The sequence below is a fragment of the Salvelinus namaycush genome, unplaced genomic scaffold (assembly GCF_016432855.1).
Source record: "Salvelinus namaycush isolate Seneca unplaced genomic scaffold, SaNama_1.0 Scaffold254, whole genome shotgun sequence".
NCBI classification, from domain to species: domain Eukaryota; kingdom Metazoa; phylum Chordata; class Actinopteri; order Salmoniformes; family Salmonidae; genus Salvelinus; species Salvelinus namaycush.
In genome coordinates, this window is record NW_024059386.1 from 209,137 (window position 1) to 232,883 (window position 23,747).

General features: G+C 41.6%; 1 protein-coding gene across 1 annotated transcript; it reads right to left on the reverse strand.

Moving 5' to 3' along the window:
* Positions 1–3,156: 3,156 nt before the first annotated feature.
* Positions 3,157–23,256, reverse strand: LOC120039113 (myelin-associated glycoprotein-like). Its single transcript, XM_038984639.1, has 5 exons — positions 22,911–23,256; positions 22,477–22,782; positions 22,094–22,341; positions 20,957–21,205; positions 3,157–3,216 (listed from the first exon to the last, which is right to left on the reverse strand). Exons 1-5 carry the CDS (start codon positions 23,254–23,256, stop codon positions 3,157–3,159), a joined length of 1,209 nt encoding a protein of 402 aa, XP_038840567.1.
* Between the last annotated feature and the right edge of the window lie 491 nt (positions 23,257–23,747).

The following is a 23,747-nucleotide window of genomic DNA, read 5'->3' on the forward strand; positions in this document are numbered from 1 at the left end:
AAAACATTTTAAAAATCTGAAATGGTGGCTTTATTCACAAGATCTGTATCTTTCATTAGGTGGCTTGGACTTGTGATTTAATGATATTTAGATGCTACTATTTAATTGTGACGCTATGCTAGCGATGCTAATCAGTGTGGGGGGGGTGGGGGGTGATCCCGGATCCGGGGTTGAGGCTCGTTAGAGGTTAATGATCGGCTATGAAAAGCCAACTGAGATTTATTCCTGATTATTATTTGACCATGCTTGTCATTTATGAACATTTTGAAAATCTTGGCTCTCTCTAATTTTCTCCTTCTCTCTTTCTTTCTCTCGGAGGACCTGAGCCCTAGGACCATACGTCGGGACTACCGGCCGTGGTGACTCCTTGCTGTCCCCAGTCCGCCTGGCCTTGCTGCTATTCCAGTTTCAACTGTTCTGCCTGCGGTTATGGAACCCCTACCTGTCCCAGACCTGCTGTTTTCAACTCTTAATGATCGGCTATGAAAAGCCAACTGAGATTTATTCCTGATTATTATTTGACCATGCTTGTCATTTATGAACATTTTGAAAATCTTGGCTCTCTCTAATTTTCTCCTTCTCTCTTTCTTTCTCTCGGAGGACCTGGGCCCTAGGACCATGCGTCGGGACTGCCGCCCGTGGTGACTCCTTGCTGTCCCCAGTCCGCCTGGCCTTGCTGCTATTCCAGTTTCAGCTGTTCTGCCTGCGGTTATGGAACCGCCACCTGTCCCAGACCTGTTGTTTTTCAACTCTTAATGATCAGCTATGAAAAGCCAACTGAAAATTATTCATGATTATTATTTGACCATGCTTGTCACTTATGAACATTTTTGAACATCTTGGCATAGTTCTGTTATAATCTCCACCCGGCACAGCCAGAAGAGGACTGGCCACCCCTCATAGCCTGGTTCCTCTCTAGGTTTCTTCCTAGGTTTTGGCCTTTCTAGGGAGTTTTTCCTAGCCACCGTGCTTTTACACCTGCATTACTAGCTGTTTGGGGTTTTAGGCTGGGTTTCTGTACAGCACTTCGAGATATTAGCTGATGTACGAAGGGCTATATAAAATAAAATTGATTGATTGATTGATTGTATGTGAACCATTTAGTGGGTGTTTGGGTAAGACAATAAATGTAAGTGCCTTTGAATGAGGTGTGGTAGTAGGTGCCAGGCGCACTGGTTTCAAGAACTGCAATACTGCTGGGTTTTTTCACTCTAAACAGTTTCCGGTGTGTATCAAGAATGGTCCAACCCCCAAAGGAAATCCATCCAACTTGACACAACTGTAGGAAGCATTGGAGTCAACATGGGCCAACATCGCTGTGGAATGCTTTCGACACCTTGTAGAGTCCATGCCCCAATGAACTGAGGCTGTTCTGAAGACAAAAGGGGTTTCAAATCAAAATTAGGAAGGTGTTCCTAATGTTTGGTGTACTCAGTGTCTTCAGAAAGTACCCCTTGACTTATTCCACATTCTGTTGTCTTACAGCTTGAATTAAAAATGGATTAAATAGCATGCCCATAACATGGTGCAGCCATCACCATGCTTGAAAATATGAAGAGTGGTACTCAGTGATGTGTTGTGTTGGATTTGCTCCAAACATAACACTTTGTATTCAGGACATAAAGTTAATTTCTTTGCTCATTTTTTAAGCAGTTTTACTTTAGTGCCTTATTGCAAACAGAATGCATGTTTTGGAATATGTTTATTCTGTACATGTTTCCTTCTTCTCACTTTGTCATTTAGGTTTGTGTTGTGGAGTAACTACACTGTTGTTGATAGATCCTCAGTTTTCTCCAATCACAGCTGTTAAACACTGCAACTGTTTTAATGTCACCACTGGCGTTATGGTGAAATCAGTGGAGGCTGCTGAGAGGAAGACAACTCATAATTATGTCTGGAACGGAGAAAATGGAATCAAACACATGGAAAATGTGTTGGATGTATTTGGTACCATTCCACCTGTTCTGCTCCAGCCATTACCTCGAGTCCGTTCTCCCCAATTAAGGTGCTACCAACCTCCTGTAGGTGAAATCCCTGAGCGGTTTTGTAGTGAATGGGTGAATTGACAAACCATCCACAGTGTAATTAATAACTTCACCATGCTCAAAGGGAAATTAATTGTCAGATTATAATTTGCTTTACCCATCTACCAACGGGTGCCCTTCTTTGAGAGGTATTGGAAAAGCTCTCTGGTCTTTGTGGTTTAATCTGTGTTTGAAATTCGCTGCTTGACTGAGGGACCTTACAGATAATTGTATGTGTAGGGTACAGCGATGAGGTAGTCATTCAAAAATCATGTTAAACACTAGTATTGCACACAGTGAGTCCATGCAACTTCTTATGTGACATGTTAAGAAAATCTTTACTCCTGAAATGATTTAGGCTTACCATAAGACAGGGGTTAAATACTTCTTTATTTTTAGACTTCTTGTTCTTGTCTAAAAACATAATTCACATTATGAGGAATTGTGTGTAGGCCAGTAACACAAAATCTCAATTTAATCAATTTTAATGAGGAATGTAAAATGTTACATTAATAAACAACCTTATATTCCGTCTCAATTGTTTCTTTGATTTAACATTCAACATAAAAACTGACACAACAACTTCTAAATAGATATAAACTGAAAATATATAATATTGTTATTCTGGGAACTGCACAAAAGATGCAGAGAAACAGTGACTAGTAGATGTTAACACCATTCTGCCATCATGTAGACTTCCTGCACCAACTTCCTGTCTTGTATCAGACTACTGTCTCTCTAACTGTGTCTTCTCTCCTCAGTCATCATTGACTTTATATGGTCTTAAACTGCCTTCAGTAGGCTAGTTGAACTCAGCAGGTCCTCTATACTGGAACCCATTAAACAGATGCTCTGTGAACTCAACACTAAAAATAAATGGTCTAAAATAAAGAGTAGCCTACATCATCGTATCACCACTACATTAACAGTTAAACACTTTTCCCCCAGCAAATTCTACAAATATTCAGATATTCAAAGAGAACACAATTATAAATGTAACAAAAGTATCATTATAAAACGAATACACAATGACAATACTGTACACAAAAACACTTAATACCCATTGGCTAAATACTTAAAATGCACCTATTTTATTGACTTGTGCTTAAAGACCATCTAGGTTAAGTGGTGTTTACTGGTTCCCTCTACCGACCGTGGCCTGGTTAGAGCACACTGTCCCAGCCGGGGAGTTCTGTGGAGAGAACACAGAGAAAGGAACAGTTGTCAGGACCGACACTTCAGAAGAATAATGACTTCATAGTTACAGTTGGTTACACAACACAGTATTCATTCAATTCTTCCTTAAACACACATTCTAGATGGGTTTTAAAAGTTTATTCTAACATTCCCACCAGTCCCTGTGAACGGTCTGTCATGTCAAACCCACTGGGGAGTCTAGATGTTCTCCTCCTCCTGGAAGACAAGAATAAAGGTCTTTTGACATAATTTAGGTTTTCATATACAAAAGCACAATCAGCATGATAAATATGTTAAAATTGAGGCTGGGAATATCTTTTTACCATGCAAAGAATACGATCAGGCTGAAAAGGAAAAGCAACCCCAAGGTTTTTCCTACAATCTCATAAACCTTTGGGTTAACAGGCTCTTCTTGCCCTGTAAACAAAGCACATATTATGATCATCTGTTCCTAAAAGAGGAAACATTTTGCACATTGTCTAACATTACAAATTACACATATACTGTAGATGTACAGATGTAAGATCTTAATTTAGCCAGTATTGTTGCAGCGAAATAATCCTGCAGCAAAAGGATTTGAATGTTTCCTCCGTAATGTTGTTCCATTGAAGGTGAGGCTATTAGCTGGACAAAATAAGGCTACATGAAAAGTGCAATACTGTTAATATAACCACGTTTTAGTGCATGTTCTTGGTGAATTTATGTAAATCAAAGCTTATCTGCATTTCCCACAATGCAATAAACTTCTCTGCAACAAAATAGTGATCAAATTAAGATCCTACAGATGTATCATACCTAGATACATTTAGCAGGCATGCTTTATCTGGTCTGTTCCACAAAACAAGTATATCTCTTCTACTGTATATCTATCTATATCTATAATATTCTTAATGTTGTGCCATTTTGAATGTGCCAATGCGTCTACCTTTAATAGCCAGCTGCACTTCCTTTGACTTCCCATAGCCGTGACTATTTCTTGCTTCACAGTAGTATAGTTCTCCATCACGAATAGTCACATTGAGGGTGTAACTCTGTCCAGATGCTACCTGTGCTGGTTTACCCCCACAGATCTGGAACCAGGTGAAGGATGTCACAGGAGGGTTGGCTGTACTGCTGCAGGTCAGATTAACACAGCTGCCCACTAATACTGGATCAGCTGGACTGATGGAGGCCGAGGTGTCCTTAGGAGAGACTGAAGGAGAGGGGTTCATTTAGAATGTATCTGATATGGTATATTGAATAGTCTCATCAAAACCACTATTACAATCATCAGTGAAAACATGATAGAATGATCTATTCTTCAGGAACCGGTGACTAAATCTTACATGAAACGTTAAGCATCATGTTATGTTCAGCTGTCTTGTTGCTTGCCCCTACTGGGTAGACTGCAGTACAAGTGATGTTCTTCTCATGATGAAGGTATGATGGAGTGAAGGTCACCGTGGAGAGAACTGATTTGGTTTGGTCTGGATTCTCCTGCAGTTGGTTCTCAGTTGTGAACTGTGTTGGGAGAGTCCATGTCAGCTCAGGGGGGTGTTCAGGACAGGGAGCGACAGCAGAGCAGTTAAAACTGACAGGGGTCCCTTCCTTCACCTCACCTGAGACAGTAAGGATGGGACTGGAAGGAAAATCTGTAATACATTGTAGATAAAGATATTTTACACAAATAGTTAAACTGTCCACTTGTTCTACTCTTATGTTTGATGCAAGGAATATAAACTGGAAAAAATTGTTGGTTATAAGTTGAATTGTCTCTTACCTCTAACAACTATATCAACAGACTTTCCAATGTCTGTTGCACGGAATGGTTGACTCTCAATCCTGAAGAAGTATCTATTAGTGTAACTGGTGGTTACATTGAGGAAGACTGTGGTACAGTTCTTCTGGGACATGTTTCCAGTTATCTTCCCTTGATATCTGTTGACCGTCTCACTACTGTTAAATATCACACTGTCCGGATGCAGATCAAAGTATAGGATTTCTTTCATCCACACTCCAGAGGTATGTATTGTGCTGTTAAATGTATACTTATTTTGGTGAGGAATGTCAAATGAACATGGGATTTGCATACAGGAGCCAGTCAGTACATCCAGTTTATTTGGCATTGTGGCGATCAAACCTCGATGACCAAAACAGGCCAAAACACCTGCAACATGAAAGTCAACATCAGGGAGGTTCTGATATATTTTCGGTTCAGTCCAATGATATGTTTTAAACCTAGATGACTGACAGGGGCCGCTGTTTGGAAGCCATTGCACAGCCATCTAGCTAGTCCTCCTCCATTGTAAAAGCTATAGAAATGCATGTATTAATGTCTACATCCATTTTGACAAGTATATTCTATTACAGACACCTTAATGCAAACTTTTAAATTATATTTTGTAAAACTGCAACACTTCATTCAACAGAGAGACCCTACCCTTTCTCCAGCCAATGATTGCATCTTGCATCTCACTGAACTGGTATTATCCAATAACTAATTTATCATTGAGTCAGAGTTTTTCCTTCAAATTGTGTAGCCATGGGCTCCCCCTTTGCCCCCAACTATGTGAACCTGTATGTTGAACAATTTGAGGAAGCACTCATTTACAAAACATAGAGACACACCCCCTACTTTCTAAAATTCTCTCATGGAATATAAACATAGATGATGTCTTTGTGCTCTGGGAAGGAAGTCAGCAGGAACTAAATTAATTCCAAACTCTGCTAAACGAGAGCTTTGAATATCTCAAATTCACCATGCAGACTGATGAGAGAAAATTTAACTACCTGGACTTTTGGATCATCAAAGAGAAAGATGCATTACATACAGACTTGTATACAAAGCCAACAGACCTCAATACCCTGCTACGTGGGGATAGTATGCATCCCCTTCCCCTCAGGAATGGTCTACCATATAGCCAGTTATGCAGGGTTAAATGAATCTGTTGCCAACAGTCAGACTTTGACAGCAATGCTAAGAAAACGAAAAATACATTCAAAATTCAAGGCTACAATGAAAAAACGCTTGATGCTGCAATGATGAAAATATCTCAAAAACCAAGAGAGGATTTGCAAAAACTAAACCAAAGAAGAAAAACAACGCAACAGTTTTTTGCACTAAGTACACCAAGTGTTCAGAGAAAATGAAAGCAATCCTGAAGAAGCACTGGCATATTCTGCAATCAGACAACAAAATTGCACACCTCTTCAAGGACCCCCCACTGGTGGTCTATAAGTGTGGTCGCAATATTGCGGATAGCTTAGTGAGATCTGACCTGCCCCCTGAGCCCACTCAGACACTCTTGACACCCATTCCAAATGGGAACTACAAATGTGGCTCATGCTCACAGTGCAATAGCTTTACAAAAACATCCTTCTATAGACACCCACATACAGGTGGAAAAATCCCTGTTAGGGGTATCATCTCTTGCAAGATAAAGGTAGTGATCTATCTCATCACATGTTCATGTGGGAAAGCCAACGTAGGACAAACGAAAAGACAATTAAAACAATGCAGAGCTGAACACCACAGCTCAATCAGGTGTAAGAACACTGATTATCTAGTAGCAGCTCACTTTGTTGAAGCTAACCATCCCATCTCCTCCCTCAAAAACACACTCATTTACACACGCATTGAGCATGTTGGTCTACCAAGGAGTGGAGGTAACATGGAGGTCCTACTACTACAGAGGGAAGCCTACTGTATATATGCTTTTTTAAAACATTGACCCCTAGTGGTCTGAATATTGACTTTGATCTCAGGCCCTTCTTATGAACAATTAACTATTGTCTTTTAACAGTTTCACTCATTTCATTCTAATTACCCTCAAAATGTACACCCTTTCTTCTTTAAGGTTGCTGCCCCTATCATCGCCAAGCCTATCTCCGACCTTTTTAACCTGTCTCTCCTTTCTGGGGAGGTTCCCATTGCTTGGAACGTAGCCATGGTTTGCAAACACAGGTGGGAACAAGCTACCTAACTATGGTTCTCACCTGTGTTTGTGGGTAGTTATGTTCTGTGTAGTGTTTGTATCACCTGTCAAAACTGTTTCGGTTATTCCTTTTGTTATTTTGTATTTAGTGTTCAGTTTCGAATAAATAATATGAACACGTATCACGCTGCATCTTGGTCCTCACCTTCTTCTTCCAACAGCCGTTACAGAACTACCCACCACCAACGGACCAAGCAGCGTGGAAAAAAAGGAGGAATGGACATGGGAGGACATTCTGGACGGGAAGGGATCCTACACATGGGAGGAGATCCTGGCTGGAAGGGATCGCCTCCCATGGGAAGAGGTGGAGGCAGCCAGGAGAGCAGAGGCAGCAGGAGAAGGGAACCAGCGGTACGAGGGAACACGGCTGGCAAGGAAGCCCGAGAGGCAGCCCACTATTTTTTGTGGGGGGAGGGCTCAGGTTGGAGGTTGGAGACCTGAGCCCACTTCCCGTTCTTACCGGGGCGAGCACGTGACTGGTCAGGCCCCGTGCTATGGGGTGATGCGCACGGTGTCTCGGCCGAGCATCCACAGCCCGGTGTGCTCGGTGCCAGCGTCCCGCATTTGCCGGGTGGAAGCTGGCATCCAGCCAGAACGGGCGGGGCCAGATCTGCGCTCGAGACCGCCAGTGCGCCTCCACGGCCCAGTGTATCCAGTGCCTCGGCCAAGGAAGAGGCCTCCTGCATGTCTCCCCAGCCTGGTGAGTCCTGTGCCTATGCTAAGCCCTAACCCTCCTGCATGTCTCCCCAGCCTGGTGAGTCCTGTGCCTTCTCCCAGAGCCAGGCCTCCTGTGTGTCTCTCCATTCCAGTGATGATCCATGGCAAGAAGCCTCCAGTGAGGATCCATGGCAAGAAGCCTCCAGTGATGATCCATGGCAAGAAGCCTCCAGTGATGATCCATGGCAAGAAGCCTCCAGTGATGATCCATGGCACGAAGCCTCCAGTGATGATCCATGGCACGAAGCCTCCAGTGATGATCCATGGCAAGAAGCCTCCAGTGATGATCCATGGCACGAAGCCTCCAGTGATGATCCATGGCACGAAGCCTCCAGTGATGATCCATGGCACGAAGCCTCCAGTGATGATCCATGGCACGAAGCCTCCAGTGATGATCCATGGCAAGAAGCCTCCAGGGGTGAGACATGGCACGAAGCCTCCAGAGACGGCCTCCTGTCCGGAGCTGCCAGAGTCTCCCTCCTGTCCGGAGCTGCCAGAGTCTCCCTCCTGTCCGGAGCTGCCAGAGTCTCCCTCCTGTCCGGAGCTGCCAGAGTCTCCCTCCTGTCCGGAGCTGCCAGAGTCTCCCTCCTGTCCGGAGCTGCCAGAGTCTCCCTCCTGTCCGGAGCTGCCAGAGTCGCCCTCCTGTCCGGAGCTGCCAGAGTCTCCCTCCTGTCCGGAGCTGCCAGAGTCGCCCCCCTGTCCGGAGCTGCCAGAGTCGCCCTCCTGTCCGGAGCTGCCAGAGTCGCCCTCCTGTCCGGAGCTGCCAGAGTTGCCCTCCTGTCCGGGGCCCGCTGCGAGGGTCCCCAGTCCGGGGTCGGTGGCGAGGGTTCTCGCTCTAGAGGCGCCACCTAAGTGGGCCAAGCCAGAGGTGGAGCGGGGTCTACGTACTGCACCAGAGCCGCCACCGCGGTGAAATGCCCACCCAGACCCTCCCCTATAGGTTCAGGTTTTACGGCCGGAGTCCGCACCTTTGGGGGGGGGGGGGGGGGGGTACTGTCACGCCCTGACCTTAGTTCCTTTGTTATGTCTCTATTTTGGTTTGGTCAGTGAGTTGGTTGGGTTGGGGTGGGCTTTCTATGTTTTTGTTCTATGTGTTATATTTCTATGTGTTTGGCCGAGTGTTTGGCCGAGTGTGGTTCTCAATCAGAGGCAGCTGTCTATCGTTGTCTCTGATTGAGAACCATACTTAGGTACCCTCATCCCACCTGTGTTTTGTGGGTAGTTGTTTTCTGTTGTGTGTCTGCACCAGCCAGAACTGTTTCGGTCGTTATTTTTGTTATTTTTGTTATTTCTGTGTTCATTAAATAAATATGGACACGTACCACGCTGCACCTTGGTCCTCTCCTTCCAACAGCCGTTACAGTATTGTTATTTTATTTATTGAATTAACAAAGTTATGCAACACCCAATTCCCCTGTGTGAAAAAGTAATTGCCCCCTTACTCTCAATAACTGGTTGTGCCACCATTCCAAAACACATAATCTACATGAAAATGTAATAAAAGCAACAAATTTAAAGTTTTGGAATGGCTTAGTCAATGTCCAGACCTAATCCCAAATGAGATATTGTGACAGTTCATGCTTGAAAACCCACAACTGTTGCTGAGATAAAGCAGTTCTGCATGGGAGATTGGGCCAAAATTCCTCCACAGCGATGTGAGAGACTAATCAACAAAAACAGGAAGTGTATGGTTGGAGTCTATGTAGCTAAAGTTGGCACAACGAGTCATTGAGAGTTAGGGGGCAATTACTTTTTCACACAGGGACATTGGGTGTTGCATAACTTTGTTTAAGAAATAAATGAAATAAGTATGTCATTGTTGTGTTATTTGTTCACTCAGGTTCCATTTATCTAATATTAGCTTTGATTGAATATCTGATATAATATCAAACATTTACTAGCAAAAATATGCAAAAGTAGAACAAATTTGAAAGCGGGCAAAAACATTTCACAGCACTGTTTGAATCTAGACTTTTAAACTGCACTAATCAGGAATTAACCTCACACTTTTCTACACAGTTAAACAGCTGGAATATAGCGCATCCCATAAAATATAATGACTTGTGGTTATTCCTCTGTCTGATTCATAACTAGTTGTTGTTGTGTGGAAGATTCACCTGACATAAAGAGGACAATGAGAAAAAACATGTTCTCAGAACAAGCCATGTGAGAACTCACACACTACTGATCACCTGAAACAGTACAAACATACACTTCCTGGTATAGTAAGTCACATGACACGTACTGTATCACATTGAAGCTTTAGTCCATACATCACGTAGGTACTAAAGTTGTTAAGCTAATACATGAACTAACAGCCGTACATTGAACGTTTTGAATCTCATTACTTGTAATTCATTTCCTTCATTTAGTGTGAACATTAAAATATGAAGATAAGATAGTGAAGTAGTTGTCACTTGCCTTACAATGATGTAAACGGTCCACGGGAGACACTGTCACACACCCATAGTTTGTTCTGACAAACTAAAGTGCTGAAAATCATGTGGCACATCTCACATCTCATCAGTGACATACTTCCTAATAAGTGCATTTATATAACAGGATGTTGAATAGTCTATGTGCTGGGTGTCAACATCAGTTGTGAAAACATGGTATGCTAATTTAAGTGTTTAGAACATTGTCATTTTCTAATGAACCTTCTACTCCAGAACAATTAGTTTCAGTCACTTGAAACATTGCAGAGGTGGCCTTAGTCATGTTTCACCAGTTTCAAATGAAATGGAGCCCAGCTGCCCACTGACTGATTCTTAACACATTGTGTGGGTCAGCCACTGACTCAACAGCTTTTTGTGGCCTATACATTTCATTACTGCCCGAAATGGACACTTATACACAATATATTTTCATTGTGGGATTATAATATTCATTGCAGTTAATGTATGTGTGGGGGTGGGGGGTAAATAACCCTTTTATTGGGAAGGGGACCCCTTAACAGCATTGTGTTACAGGCCCCCAAATAATCAAGTCCACCCTTGGTACAACAACAGAAACTTTAAGCAATATAACCATCTCCCTCTCCTCTATCTCCCAGGATTTAAAAAAAATGTAGCTAAATCATGAACCAAAATCCATCCAACTTGCTTCCATCCAACTTGCTTCCATCCAACTTGCTTCCATCCAACTTACCTAGTTAAATTTGAGTTCAGTAAAAGATACCCGGTTCTCACATTATCTTTCAACACGAAAAACAGACTTTGTCAGAAACAGAGTGACTGTAATTGTAATTTATGGATTATCACACACTCCTCCATTTCTCCTGCACCCACTTCCTCTTTCATTACGTCACTTCTATCTGCCAAGAAGAGCATGGTGAGCTGAGAGCCACAAGAGGGAGCCATCGACCTGCAGGGCAATTAGTACCTCCCCGACGGTCATGTCTAGATGGGAAACAGCTTTTGTCAAATTGACGTTCTTAAGTTGATTTCGTTTTATTTTAGCTAACCCTAACCCTTTTTCTTACCTTAATCAATTATCCTAACCTGCTACGTTAATTCTCCCAACCTGTTGAACGAGTTCTCCTACATTTGCTAAGAAAAGTTCATTTTGCCAAAAGCTGTATCCCTTCTATTCTAAACCCTGTTTGACCTGCACAAGGCCTTCTGGGAGAAGGAGACCCAGGAGCTGAGGACATACTTTACCCAGCAGGTGGGTTTTTATTACAGTGCAATTAATGAACAACCTCAAATGCAGCCTCATGTGTGTCTCTTGAACAACACTCAAAATAAAAACGGACACAAAATAGCTCCCAACAATACACACATGAAAAATAGACATGTAATGGGGATATTTAAGATGAGTTAAGTTCAGATTCAGTTTAGAGTGATTCATATAATGTTCAGCATATTTATATATTTGACCTTTCTGTAACATGATTTCCAGTGTGCTGTTTGGAACACTTGGGTTGATGGTCACTAGACTCAATGCTGTATGTTACGGATTCAATTCATAACTGTTGATAGTGATTGACGACAGACTGGAAGTACAAGGACCGAGGACACGCTGATTGTTATTGTATTCTGTGAAATACTGATTCTGTAGTAGTTAACAAAGCCACTGCCTTTGGTTTTGACTTCCTACAAGCCTCTCAGGCTGGTGTTTACAGAACATTTGTTGGTCTGATTAGGATATAAAGGATCTGTCTTCAAGAGGATGGTGTTTACAGAACAATTGTTGGTCTGATTAGGATATAAAGGATCTGTCTCCAAGAGGATGGTGTTTACAGAACAATTGTTGGTCTGATTAGGATATAAAGGGTCTGTCTCCAAGAGGCCAATCAGACATTGTCTCTGCTTCTATACTGGATGTTGTCTCCCTGTTGCAACTTGTATTAAACCTGATTGATTCATGATTGACCTTATCAACGACTTCTCTTCTCTTTTGTTCACAGATGCACAAATGTCATACCCCCAGGACATGCTAACCTCTCACCTTTGCAATGGCAGAGGAAGTTAGCATTTTGGGGGGGGGGGGGGGGGTGATATATGATATTTCTCACTCATAATGTTTCACAATTCATCCAGGACCATGATCATGGTAGAATCCACAATAATGAATTTAGAAATATATTCTATTCTTAATTACAATAAAAGTTACTGCAAAATAACACAATAAACACAATAAATTAAACAAATGAAACTTTCTGCATTATTAGCATCTCCCTCTCCTCTATCTCCCAGCCTGAATGGGAATGTGTGTGGGATTTAAACATATAGTTAAATCATCAACCAAAATCCACTATTCATTTATTCAAGAGTTACATTTTTTAAATTCGAGTTTGATACAAAACATATGGTTGTCACATTATGTTTCAACATGAAAAACAGACTTGGTATGAAACAGAGTAACTGTAATTGTATCTGACTGATTCTCACACACCACTCAACTTCTACTACACCAACTTCCTCTTTCAAGTCTATTTGCAAAGAGGATCCTGATGGGCTGGAAGCCACAGAGACACTCTTTTCACTCCACTTGGATACGGAATTGACTTTTTAATGTAGCATGTTTGGAGACTGAGGTTAATGCTTAGGGCTCCCGAGTGGCGCAGCGGTCTAAGGCACAGCATCTCAGTGCTAGAGGATTCACTACATTACCTGGTTTGAATCCAGGCTGCATCACATCTGACTGTGATATGGAGTCCCGTAGGGAGGCGCAAAATTGACCCAATGTTGTCCAGGTTTGGCCGGGGAGACCGTTGTTGTAAATAAGAATTTGTTCTTAACTGACTTGCCTAGTTATATAAAGGTTAAATAAAATAAATAAAAATAGGTTAGTTAAAAGGGATATGGTTAAGGAAAATGCTCTCCTAACCAGGGTTGGAAGACAGCATTTGGTACCCTGAGCTTACAGTGGCAAGAAAAAGTATATGAACCCTTTGGAATTACCTGGAATTCTGCTTAAATTGGTCATACAATTTGATCTGATCTTCATCTAAGTCACAACAACAGACAAACACAGTCTGCTTAAACTAACAACACAAACAATTATACGTTTTCACGTCTATTATTGAAAACACGAGTAAACATTCACAGTGCAGGGTGGGAAAAGCATGTGAACCTTTGGATTTTATAACTGGTTTACCCTCTTTTGGAAGCAATAACCTCAACCAAACGTTTTCTGTAGTACTGAACTGTTTCAGTTCAGCAATATTCTTGTGATGTCTGGTGTGAACTGTTCTCTTGAGGTCATGCCACTGCATCGCAATCGGGTTGAGGTCAGGACTCTGACTGGGTCACTCCAGAAGGCGTATTTTCTTCTGTTGAAGCCATTCTGTTGTTGATTTACTTCTGTGTTTTGGGTTGTTGTCCTGTTGCATCACTCAACTTCTGTTGACTTTCAATTGGCGGACAGATAGCCTTACATTCTGCTGCAAAAAGTCTTGATAAACTTGGGAATTCATTTTTCCGTCGATGATAGCATGCTGTCCAGGCCCTGTGGAAGCAAAGCAGACCCAAACCATGATGCTCCCTCCACCATAATTTACAGTTGCAGAGGCTTTTATGTTTGTGTGCTGTGCCTTTTTTTCTCCACACATAGTGTTGTGTGTTCCTTTCAAACAACTCAACTTTAGTTTAATCTGTCCACAGAATATTTTGCCAGTAGCGCTGGGAAACATCCAGGTGCTCTTTTGTGAACTTTAGACATGCAGCAATGTTTTCTTTTTGGACAGCAGTGGCTTCTTCTGTGGTGTCCTCCCATGAACACCATTTTTGTTCAGTGTTTTACATATCGTTGTCAACAGAGATGTTAGCATGTTCCAGAGATTGCTGTAAGTCTTTAGCTGACACTCTAGGATTCTTCTTAACCTCATTGAGCATTCTGCACTGTGCTCTTGCAGTCATCTATGCAGGAAGGCCAGTCCTAGGGAGAGTAGCAACATTGCTGAACTTTCTCCATTTATAGACAATTCGTCTTACCGTGGACTAAGGAACATCAAGGCTTTTAGAGATACTTTTGTAACCCTTTCCAGATTTATGCAAGTGAACAATTCTTAATCTTAGGTCTTCTGTGATCTCTTTTTTTCGAGGTACGGTTCACATCAGGCAATGCTTCTTGTGAATAGCAAACTCAAATTTTGTGAGTGTTTTGTATAGGGCAGGGCAACTCTAACCAGCATCACTACTCTGGATGGTTCTGACCTAGAATATGTGGACAACTACAAATACCTAGGTGTCTGGTTAGACTGTAAACTCTCCTTCCAGACTCACATTAAACATCTCCAATCCAAAATTAAATCTAGAATCGGCTTCCTATTTCGCAACAAAGCATCCTTCACTCATGCTGCCTAACATACCCTTGTAAAACTGACCATCCTACTGATCTTCGACTTGAGTTTGAGTTTGAATTTATTTTTACAGGGACAGTGCACATTAATCAACGTTTCAGTAAAAGTGCCGGTTTTAGCCAGCCGGCTAATTTTCAACCGCAGTCCCTGGGCAGGTTATTAAAAACAATTACAATATAGACAATAGCAACATAGAACAAGACATAGCATACAGACATAGCAACATAGGACAAGCAAGACGTAGCATACAGACAGAGCAACATAGAACAAAAAGCAGCAAGACAAAATTCATGAAAGCAACAAAGTGTTTCCACACCTCACACCTACAGACAACAGACATGGAAAGCGGCAACACACAGCTAGGGACCATGTTCACAAATCTGATTGACCTTTAGCCATGTCTTCAAGCATTTTGTGAAAGTGTGATATGTGGTGCAGTTATGTGTGTCTGATGGTAGTGTTTTCCAGACATGGGAAGCTCTCACAGAAAAAGCAGATTTACTAAAGGTGTTTTTCCTTAGGGGAACTACACAGTCACCTCTCATGGCAGACCTTGTGGATCTGCTGCCATATGTTTGGGTTTTCTGTTTAACAAAAATACTGAGTGGAGGGGGAGCCAAGCCATTTAGGATCTTGAATACAAGACATGCATCGGTGTATTGCACAAGATTTTCCCAACTCAGGAGCTCATGCTTTCTGAGGATGTAACAGTGATGATGGCTATTGGGCTTCCTATCAAGCACTTTGAGAGCCTGTTTGTAGACAGACTGAATAGGTCTTACTGTTGTACAGCAAGCTTGGGCCCAACTAGTCAAGCAGTATGTTAAGTGGGGGAGTATCATAGATTTGAAGTACAGTTTTGCTACCTCTGTAGTCAAACAATTTCGTATAAATCGGAAATTAGCTAGGTTGAATTTGGTTATTTGAATTACCTTTTTCACATGCTTTTTAAAAGAGAGGTTGGAATCAAGTATGATGCCAAGGTACTTAAAATCAGATACCACCTGGAGCTTCTCCCCTGACACATAGACATCTGGCTCAGTAGCATCTGTTGCCCTCTTTGTGAAGAACATGCAAACAGTTTTTTTCACATTGAGATGCAAACACGAGTCACTGAGCCACTTTGTAACCTGGACCATTACAGTAGTGAGTTCTTGTGCAGCTTGTTGTTTGCTCTTTGCATGCACATATATCACTGTATCATCTGCATACATTTGAACTTCAGACCCAGTACAGACAGAAGGCAGATCATTAATGTACAGGCTGAACAGGAGGGGCCCCAGTATTGACCCTTGGGGCACGCCCACATCATAACTAAGAGTGGGCGACAGCTCATTGCTCACTCTGACACACTGAGTTCTGCCTTCAAGGTATGATTTCATCCATCTCAAGGCATCGGGGGAAAAGTTGAACTTGGACAATTTTGTGATGAGAATCTCATGGTTAACAGTATCAAAAGCCTTACTTAGGTCCAGAAACACAGCCCCAACAACGCCCCCTTTGTCCATCTTGGACTTCACATTTTCCAGAAGAAAGCAGTTGGCCGTTTCTGTGGAGTGTTTCGCTCTGAAGCCAAACTGCATGGAGTGTAATGTGAAGGGGCTGTTGTTGAGGTGGGCAATCAGTTGTTCTGCTACACACTTTTCAACAACCTTTGACACCACAGGTAGTATACTAATGGGCCTGTAGTTACTCACGTCAGCAGGGTCGCCTGATTTAAAGATGGCCGTTATTATGGCTGACTTCCATACCCTTGGAAACACCCCGAGACCAATAGATGTGTTGGTGACCTTAGTAATGGGGCCAATGAGTGACTCTTTGTAGTTTTTAAGAAAGGTAGAGTCCATCCCAAACACATCTTTGGCTTTAGAGTTCTTTAGTGAGCTAATCACCTTGTCCACCTTTGACTCAGAAACCTCCCTTATGATGAAGACAGGTTGAGCATCATTTACTAGCACTGAGCCCAAGAAACCAGTGGAGGGGTTCTGTGTCAGTACCCTGACAGAGTCAATAAAGTAGGAATTGAAGGCTATTGCTATTTCGACTGCATCCTGTGTTAGATTGTTATTCACCATGATTTCTGGTCTTTTTGCAGTGTTACTATGGTCTTTCCCTGTTAACTTTTTTAGATTCTCCCAGATCAGTTTAGAATTTCCCTTTGCTTCACCAATTATGTTAATAAAAAAGTTTGCCTTGGCCTGTCTGATTTCTTTCATCACCTTATTTCTCAATATGGTAAACCTACGTCTGTCATGCTCTAATTTGGATCTTAGGGCTATTTTTAGATAATAATCTCGTTCTTTCATCAATTTCCAGATTTCTCCATTTAGCCAAGGAAGAGTGCTCTTTTGGCCAGGTTTGGATTTGATTTTCTTTAGGAAACCATTTAATGTAGTCTGGATTGTGGATAGAAAAACTTGACTATCAGCTTCCACGTCTGCATAGGACAAGAGATCATTCCAGTTAATTCCCTTAATTGCGTTTTCAAAATAGCTTAATTCACTCTTAGGTATTCTTAGTTGATCAGGCTTTCTAACAGTAGAGAGGTTAAACCTGCTCTTAGACAGCTTTCTGGCTATAAGTGTCAGATTATGATCAGATAGCCCAGTAACCATATTGAATGATTTAGTCACTCTCTCTGGTTTATTACTGAACACCAAATCAATGTGTTTTAGAGCAATAAGTCACCCTGGTTGGCCTTTTAACTAGCTGTGTAAGGTCAAAGGTATTAGTGATCCGTTTGAGGGTTTTCCTACAACACTTGTCTTCATAATTAATGTTAAAATCTCCCATTAAGATGACCTCTTTCCCAAAATCACATTCCCTAAGCATGTTATTAAACTGATCAAAAAAACACACTTTTGGTGGAAGGTGGCCTATACATTCCAATGAGGGTAAAAGACATTTGGGGAGACAGTGTAATGTTCAGGCCAATACATTCTAGTTCATTATCACATGACCACTCAATTTGTTTACATCGGATATGTTCTTTAATGTAAATCATCACACCCCCTCCTCTTCCTTCAGTCCTGTCTCTCCTGAAAACATTGTAGCTAGGCACAATCAAAGCAGCAGATGGAGAGTTTTTATGGAGCCATGTCTCTGAGAGGCAGAGAAAGTCAAGGTTGGAGTCTGTGAGTAGATGTTGAATTTGATCACTTTTTGGAATGACACTACGAATGTTCAAGTGCCCCCCTAGTAGTCCCTTGGGCTTAGCTCGTGGGTCCCAGATGACTCGAGAGTGATTGACACATTGAAAAAAGTTAAATTTTCTGTGTTTTCTGACGGCTGGGTTTAGGCCGTTTTGTTTCGTTTTGATTAGGGGCAGTTCGGTAGCGCAATTAACAATCCCTCCCGCCTGCACTGGATGCGGGGAACTTCGTCAATGTCATTGATAAAATACCTTCCATACTCTATCCCACAAATTGGATGCAGTCTATCACAGTGGCATCCGTTTTGTCACCAAAGCCCCATATACCACTCACCATTGCGACCTGTATGCTCCAGTTGGCTGGCCCTCGCTTCATACTCGTCGCCAAACCCACTGGCTACAGGTCATCTACAAGTTTCTGCAAGGTAAAGCCCCGCCTTATCTCAGCTCACTGGTCACCATAGCAGCACCCACCCGTAGCACGCGCTCCAGCAGGTATATCTCACTGGTCACCCCCAAAGCCAATACTTCCTTTGGCCGCCTCTCCTTCCAGTTCTCTGCTGCCAATGAATGGAACGAACTGCAAAAATCACTGAAGCTGGAGAATCATATCTCCCTCACTAACTTTAAGCACCAGCTGTCAGAGCAGTTCACAGATCACTGCACCTGTACATAGCCCATCTGTAAATAGCCCATCCAATTACCTCATCCCCATACTGTTATTTATTTTGCTCCTTTGCACCCCAGTATCTCTACTTGCACACTCATCTTCTGCACATCTATCACTCCAGTGTTTAATTGCAATATTGTAATTATTTCGCCACTATGGCCTATTTATTGCATTACCTGTCTTATCCTACCTCATTTGCACACACTGTATATAGACTTTTTCTATTGTAATATTGACTGATGTTTGTTTATTCCATGTGTAACTCTGTGTTGTTGTTTGTGTCACACTGCTTTGCTTTATCTTGGACCAGGTCGCAGTTGTAAATGAGAACTTGCTCTCAACTTGCCTACCTGGTTAAATAAAGGTGAAATAAAAATACATAAAAAACAGCTGTGAGTCTATCTTGGTAAGTCTATAAGAGCTTTGCACATCTGAAATGAACAATATTTCCACATTATTCTTTAAAAAATGCTTCAAGCTCTTTCAAATTGGTTGTTGATCATTGCTAGACAGCCATTTTCAAGTCTTGTCATAGATTTTCAGCCGATCAAACTGTAATTAGGCCACTCAGGAACATTCAATGTTGTCATAGTAAGCAACTGGTGTATATTTGGCTTTTTGTTTTAGGTTATTGTCCTTCTGAAAGGTGAATTTGTGTCCCAGTGTCTTTTGAAAAGAAGACTAAACCAGGTTTTTCTCTAGAGTTTTGCTTTTGCTTAGCTCTATTTCATTTATTTTTATCCTAAAAAACTTGATGACAAGCATACCCATAACATATTGCAGCCATCACCATGCTTGAAAATATTTAGAGTGGTACTCAACGATATGTTGTGTTGGACATAGAGTGAATTTCTTGGCCAAATGTTTTGCAGTTTTACTTTAGTGCCTTATTGCAAACAGAATGCATGTTTTTAAATATTTTTATTCTGTACATGTTTCCTTCTTTTCAGTCTGTCATTCAGGTTCGTATTATGGAGTAAGTAACGTGTTGTTGATCCATCCTCAATTTTCTCCAATCACAGCCATTAAACTCTGTAACGGTTTTGAAGTCACCACTGGCCTTATGTTGAAATCAGTGGAGACTGCTGAGAGGAAGACAACTCATAATAATGTCTGGAACGGAGCAAATGGAATCAAACACATGGAAAACGTGTTGGATGTATTTGGTACCATTCCACCTATTCTGCTCCAGCCATTACCTCAAGTACGTTCTCCCCAATTAAGGTACCACCAACCTCCTGTGGGTGAAATCCCTGTTCTGTGTTTTTCCTCTCCGGGGACTGAGTTAGGAAGGACGCCTGTATCTTTGTAGTGATTGGGTGTATTGATAAACCATCCAAAGTGTAATTAATAAACTCACTAAGCTCAAAGGGATATTCAATGTCAGATTAATTTTATTTTTACCCATCTACCAACAGGTGCCCTTCTTTGTGAGGCAATGGAAAAGCTGGTTATATCTGTTTGAAAGTTGCTGCTTGACCGAGGGACCTTACTGAAAATTGTATGTGTTGGGTACAGAGATGAGGTAGTCATTAAAAATCATGTTAAACACTAGTATTGCACAGAAAGTGAATCCATGCAACTCATGTGACTAGTTAAGGAAATCTTTACTCCTGAACTTATTTAGGCTTGCCATAGAAAAGGTGTTGAATATATATTGACTTTCAGCTTTTCATTTTTATGTCTAAAAACATAATTCCACATTGTGTGTAGAACAGTGACACAAAATCTCAATTTAATCCATTTTAATGAGATATGTTAAATGTTGGACCAAAAAGACCAAAAGATTTCATGGAAATTGAATGTAACGGTTTTAATTACAGGGCAATTAATAAACAACCTTAAATTCAGTCTCAATTGTTTCTTTGATTTAACACTCAACATAAAAACTGACACGATAACTTCTAAATAGATACAAACTGAAAATAGATAATATTGTTATTCTGGTAACTGCACAAAAGATGCAGAGAAACAGTGACTAGTAGATGTTAACACCATTCTGCCGCCATGTAGACTTACTGCACCAACTTCCTGTATCCGACCACTGTCTCTTCAACTACCTATGTCTTCTCTCCTCAGTCATCATTGACTTTATATGGTTTTAAACTGCCTTCAGTAGGCTAGTTGAACTCAGCAGTTCCTCTATACTGGAACCCATTGAACAGATGCTCTGTGAACTCAACACTAAAAATAAATAGTCTAAAATAAAGAGTAGCCTACATCATCATATCAACACTACAGTAACAGTTAAACACTTTTCATCCCAGCAAATTCTACAAATATGAGGATAATCAAAAAGAACACAATTATAAATGTAACAAAAGTACAAATAGAAAACTGATACACAATGACAATACTGTACATAAAAACACTTAATACCCATTGGAAAAATAATTAACATGCACCTCTTTAATTCACTTGTGCATAAAGTCGATCTAGGTTGTTAAGTGGTGGTTCCTGGGCCCCTCTTCTGGTCACGTTGACTTCAGCGTACTCACTCTCCTGTCCCTGGACCCTGTCCTGGGCTGCAGCTGGGGTCTCTTTGGGTCGTAGTTTGGAGAAGTCTATGTCACCGTAGTGGATCTCTTCAGGCTGGTCTTCTGCAGGTGCCTCTGGTTCCTCTCCAGCTGTGGCCTGGTTAGTACACACTGTCCCAACCGGGGAGTTCTGTGGAGAGAACACAGAGAGAGGAACAGGTGTAAAGCTCTAAGCTCAGTCATGTGTAAAACTCTAAGGTCAGCAGGTTACACAACACATACTGAGGAGATGTCAATGAAAATGTAAATTAGACTGACTGGAGTAAAGAATTTCATTTTGTCAACAAATGAGCTCCAATCTAAAGAAAAAACTGTCAAAGTCCAACAGCTATTCTGTTATCATTCCATATTCTTACAGGATGTGGCATTGCTTTCGGTTTGTTCATCTCCCCTGAACTTGCTCTAAAATGATGTTAACCTCATGGCTTTGGATAGTTTCTGCATTAATTCAGTACTTCCTTAGATACACTTTGTAGATGGTTTGAAAGTGTAGCCTTATTCCCACCTGTCCCTGTGTATTGTCCGTCCTTTCAAGTCCATCGTGGAGCCTCGAGTTTCTCCTCCTGGAAGACATTTAGAAAGGCCTTCTGAATGCACTGTGAGGGTTTTCATATGCAAAAGCACAAACACAGCAGAAATAATATAGTTTTGCATTGATGCCAGGAATAGTTTTTACCATCCAATAACACTGATCAGGCTGATAAGCAACAGGACCCCCAAAGTTCCTGCTGCAATCCCAAAAACCATTGTGGTAACAGTCTTTTCTTGCCCTGAAAATGCAGCACATATTAGGTCATTTCTCACATAAAGATCAGCAATGTACACTACACGACCAAAAGTATGTGGTCACCTGCTCATCGAACATCTCGTTCCAAAATCATGGGCATTAATGTCAATGTCATTAAATAGCTGAATCCACGCATTTGAAGGGGTGTCCACATACTTTTGAATATATAGTGTATATCTAACCTACGATTGTGCCCGACGTGCCCGTTTTACCTTTAATAGTTAGCCTCACTTCCTTTGACTTGCCACAGCCGTGACTATTTCTTGCTTCACAGAAGTACAGTCCTCCATCAACAACCGTCACATTGAGGGAGTAACTCAGTCCAGATGCTACCTGTGTTAAATTACCCCCACTGATCTTGAACCAGGTGAAGGTTGTCACAGGAGGGTTGGCTGTACTGCTGCAGCTCAGATTAACACAGCTGCCCACTAATACTGAATCAGCTGGACTGATGGAGGCCGAGGTGTCCTTAGGAGAGACTGAAGGAGAGGGGTTCATTTAGAATGTATCTGATATGGTATATTGAATAGTCTCATCAAAACCACTCTATTACAATCATCAGTGAAAACATGATAGAATGATCTATTTTACAGGAACCAGTAATTAAATCTTACATGAAACATTAAGCATCATGTTATGTTCAGCTGTCTTGTTGCTTGCCCCTACTGGGTAGACTGCAGTACAAGTGATGTTCTTCTCATGATGAAGGTACAACGGAGTGAAGGTCACCGTGGAGAAAACTGATTTGGTTTGGTCTGGATTCTCCTGCAGTTGGTTCTTAGGTGTAAACTGTGTTGGGAGAGTCCATGTCAGCTCAGGGGGGTGTTCGGGACAGGGAACGACAGCAGAGCAGTTCAAACTGACAGGGGTCCCTTCCTTCACCTCACCTGAGACAGTAATGATGGGACTGGAAGGCAAATCTGTAATACATTGTAGATAAATATATTTTACACTAAAAGTTAAACTGTCCACTTGTTTTACTCTTATCTTTGATGAAAGGAATATAAACTGGGGAAAAAAGTTGGTAAACAGTTAAATTGTCTCTTACCTCTGACAACTATATCAACAGACTTTCCAGTGTCTGTTGCACGGAATGGTTGACTCTCAATCCTGAAGAAGTATTTATTAGTGTAACTGGTGGTTACATTGAAGAGGACTGTGGTGCAGTTCTTCTGGGACATGTTTCCAGTTATCTTCCCTTGATATCTGTTGACCATCTTACTACTGTTAAATATCACACTGTCCGGGCGCACACCAAAGTATGGGCTTTCTTTAATCCACATTCCAGAGGTTAGTATTGTGCTGTTAAATGTATACTTATTTTGGCCAGGAATATCAAATGAACATGGGATTTGCACACAGGAGCCAGTCAGTCCATCCAGTCTATCTGGCATTGTGGTGATCAAATCTCGTTGACCAAAACAGGCCAAAACACCTGCAACATAAAAGACAGCATCAGGGAGGTTCTGATATATTTTCAGATCAGTCCAATGATATGTATTAACCCTAGATGACTGACAGGGGCCGCTGTTTGGAAGCAACTGCACAGCCATTTTGTTACTCCTCCTCCATTGTAAAACAGATTTTGGAAGATATAGAAATGCATTTATTAATGTCTACATCCATTTTGACAAGTATATTCTATTACAGACACCTTAATGCAAACTTTTAAATTATATTTTGTAAAACTGCAACACTTCCTTCAACAGAGAGACCCTACCCTTTCTCCAGCCAATGATTGCATCTTGCGTCTCACTGAACTGGTATTATCCAATAACTACTTCATCTTTGAGTCAGACTTTTTCCTTTAAATTCGGGGTGTAGCCATGGGCTCCCCCTTTGACCCCAACTATGTGAACCTGCATGTGGAACAATTTGAGGAAGC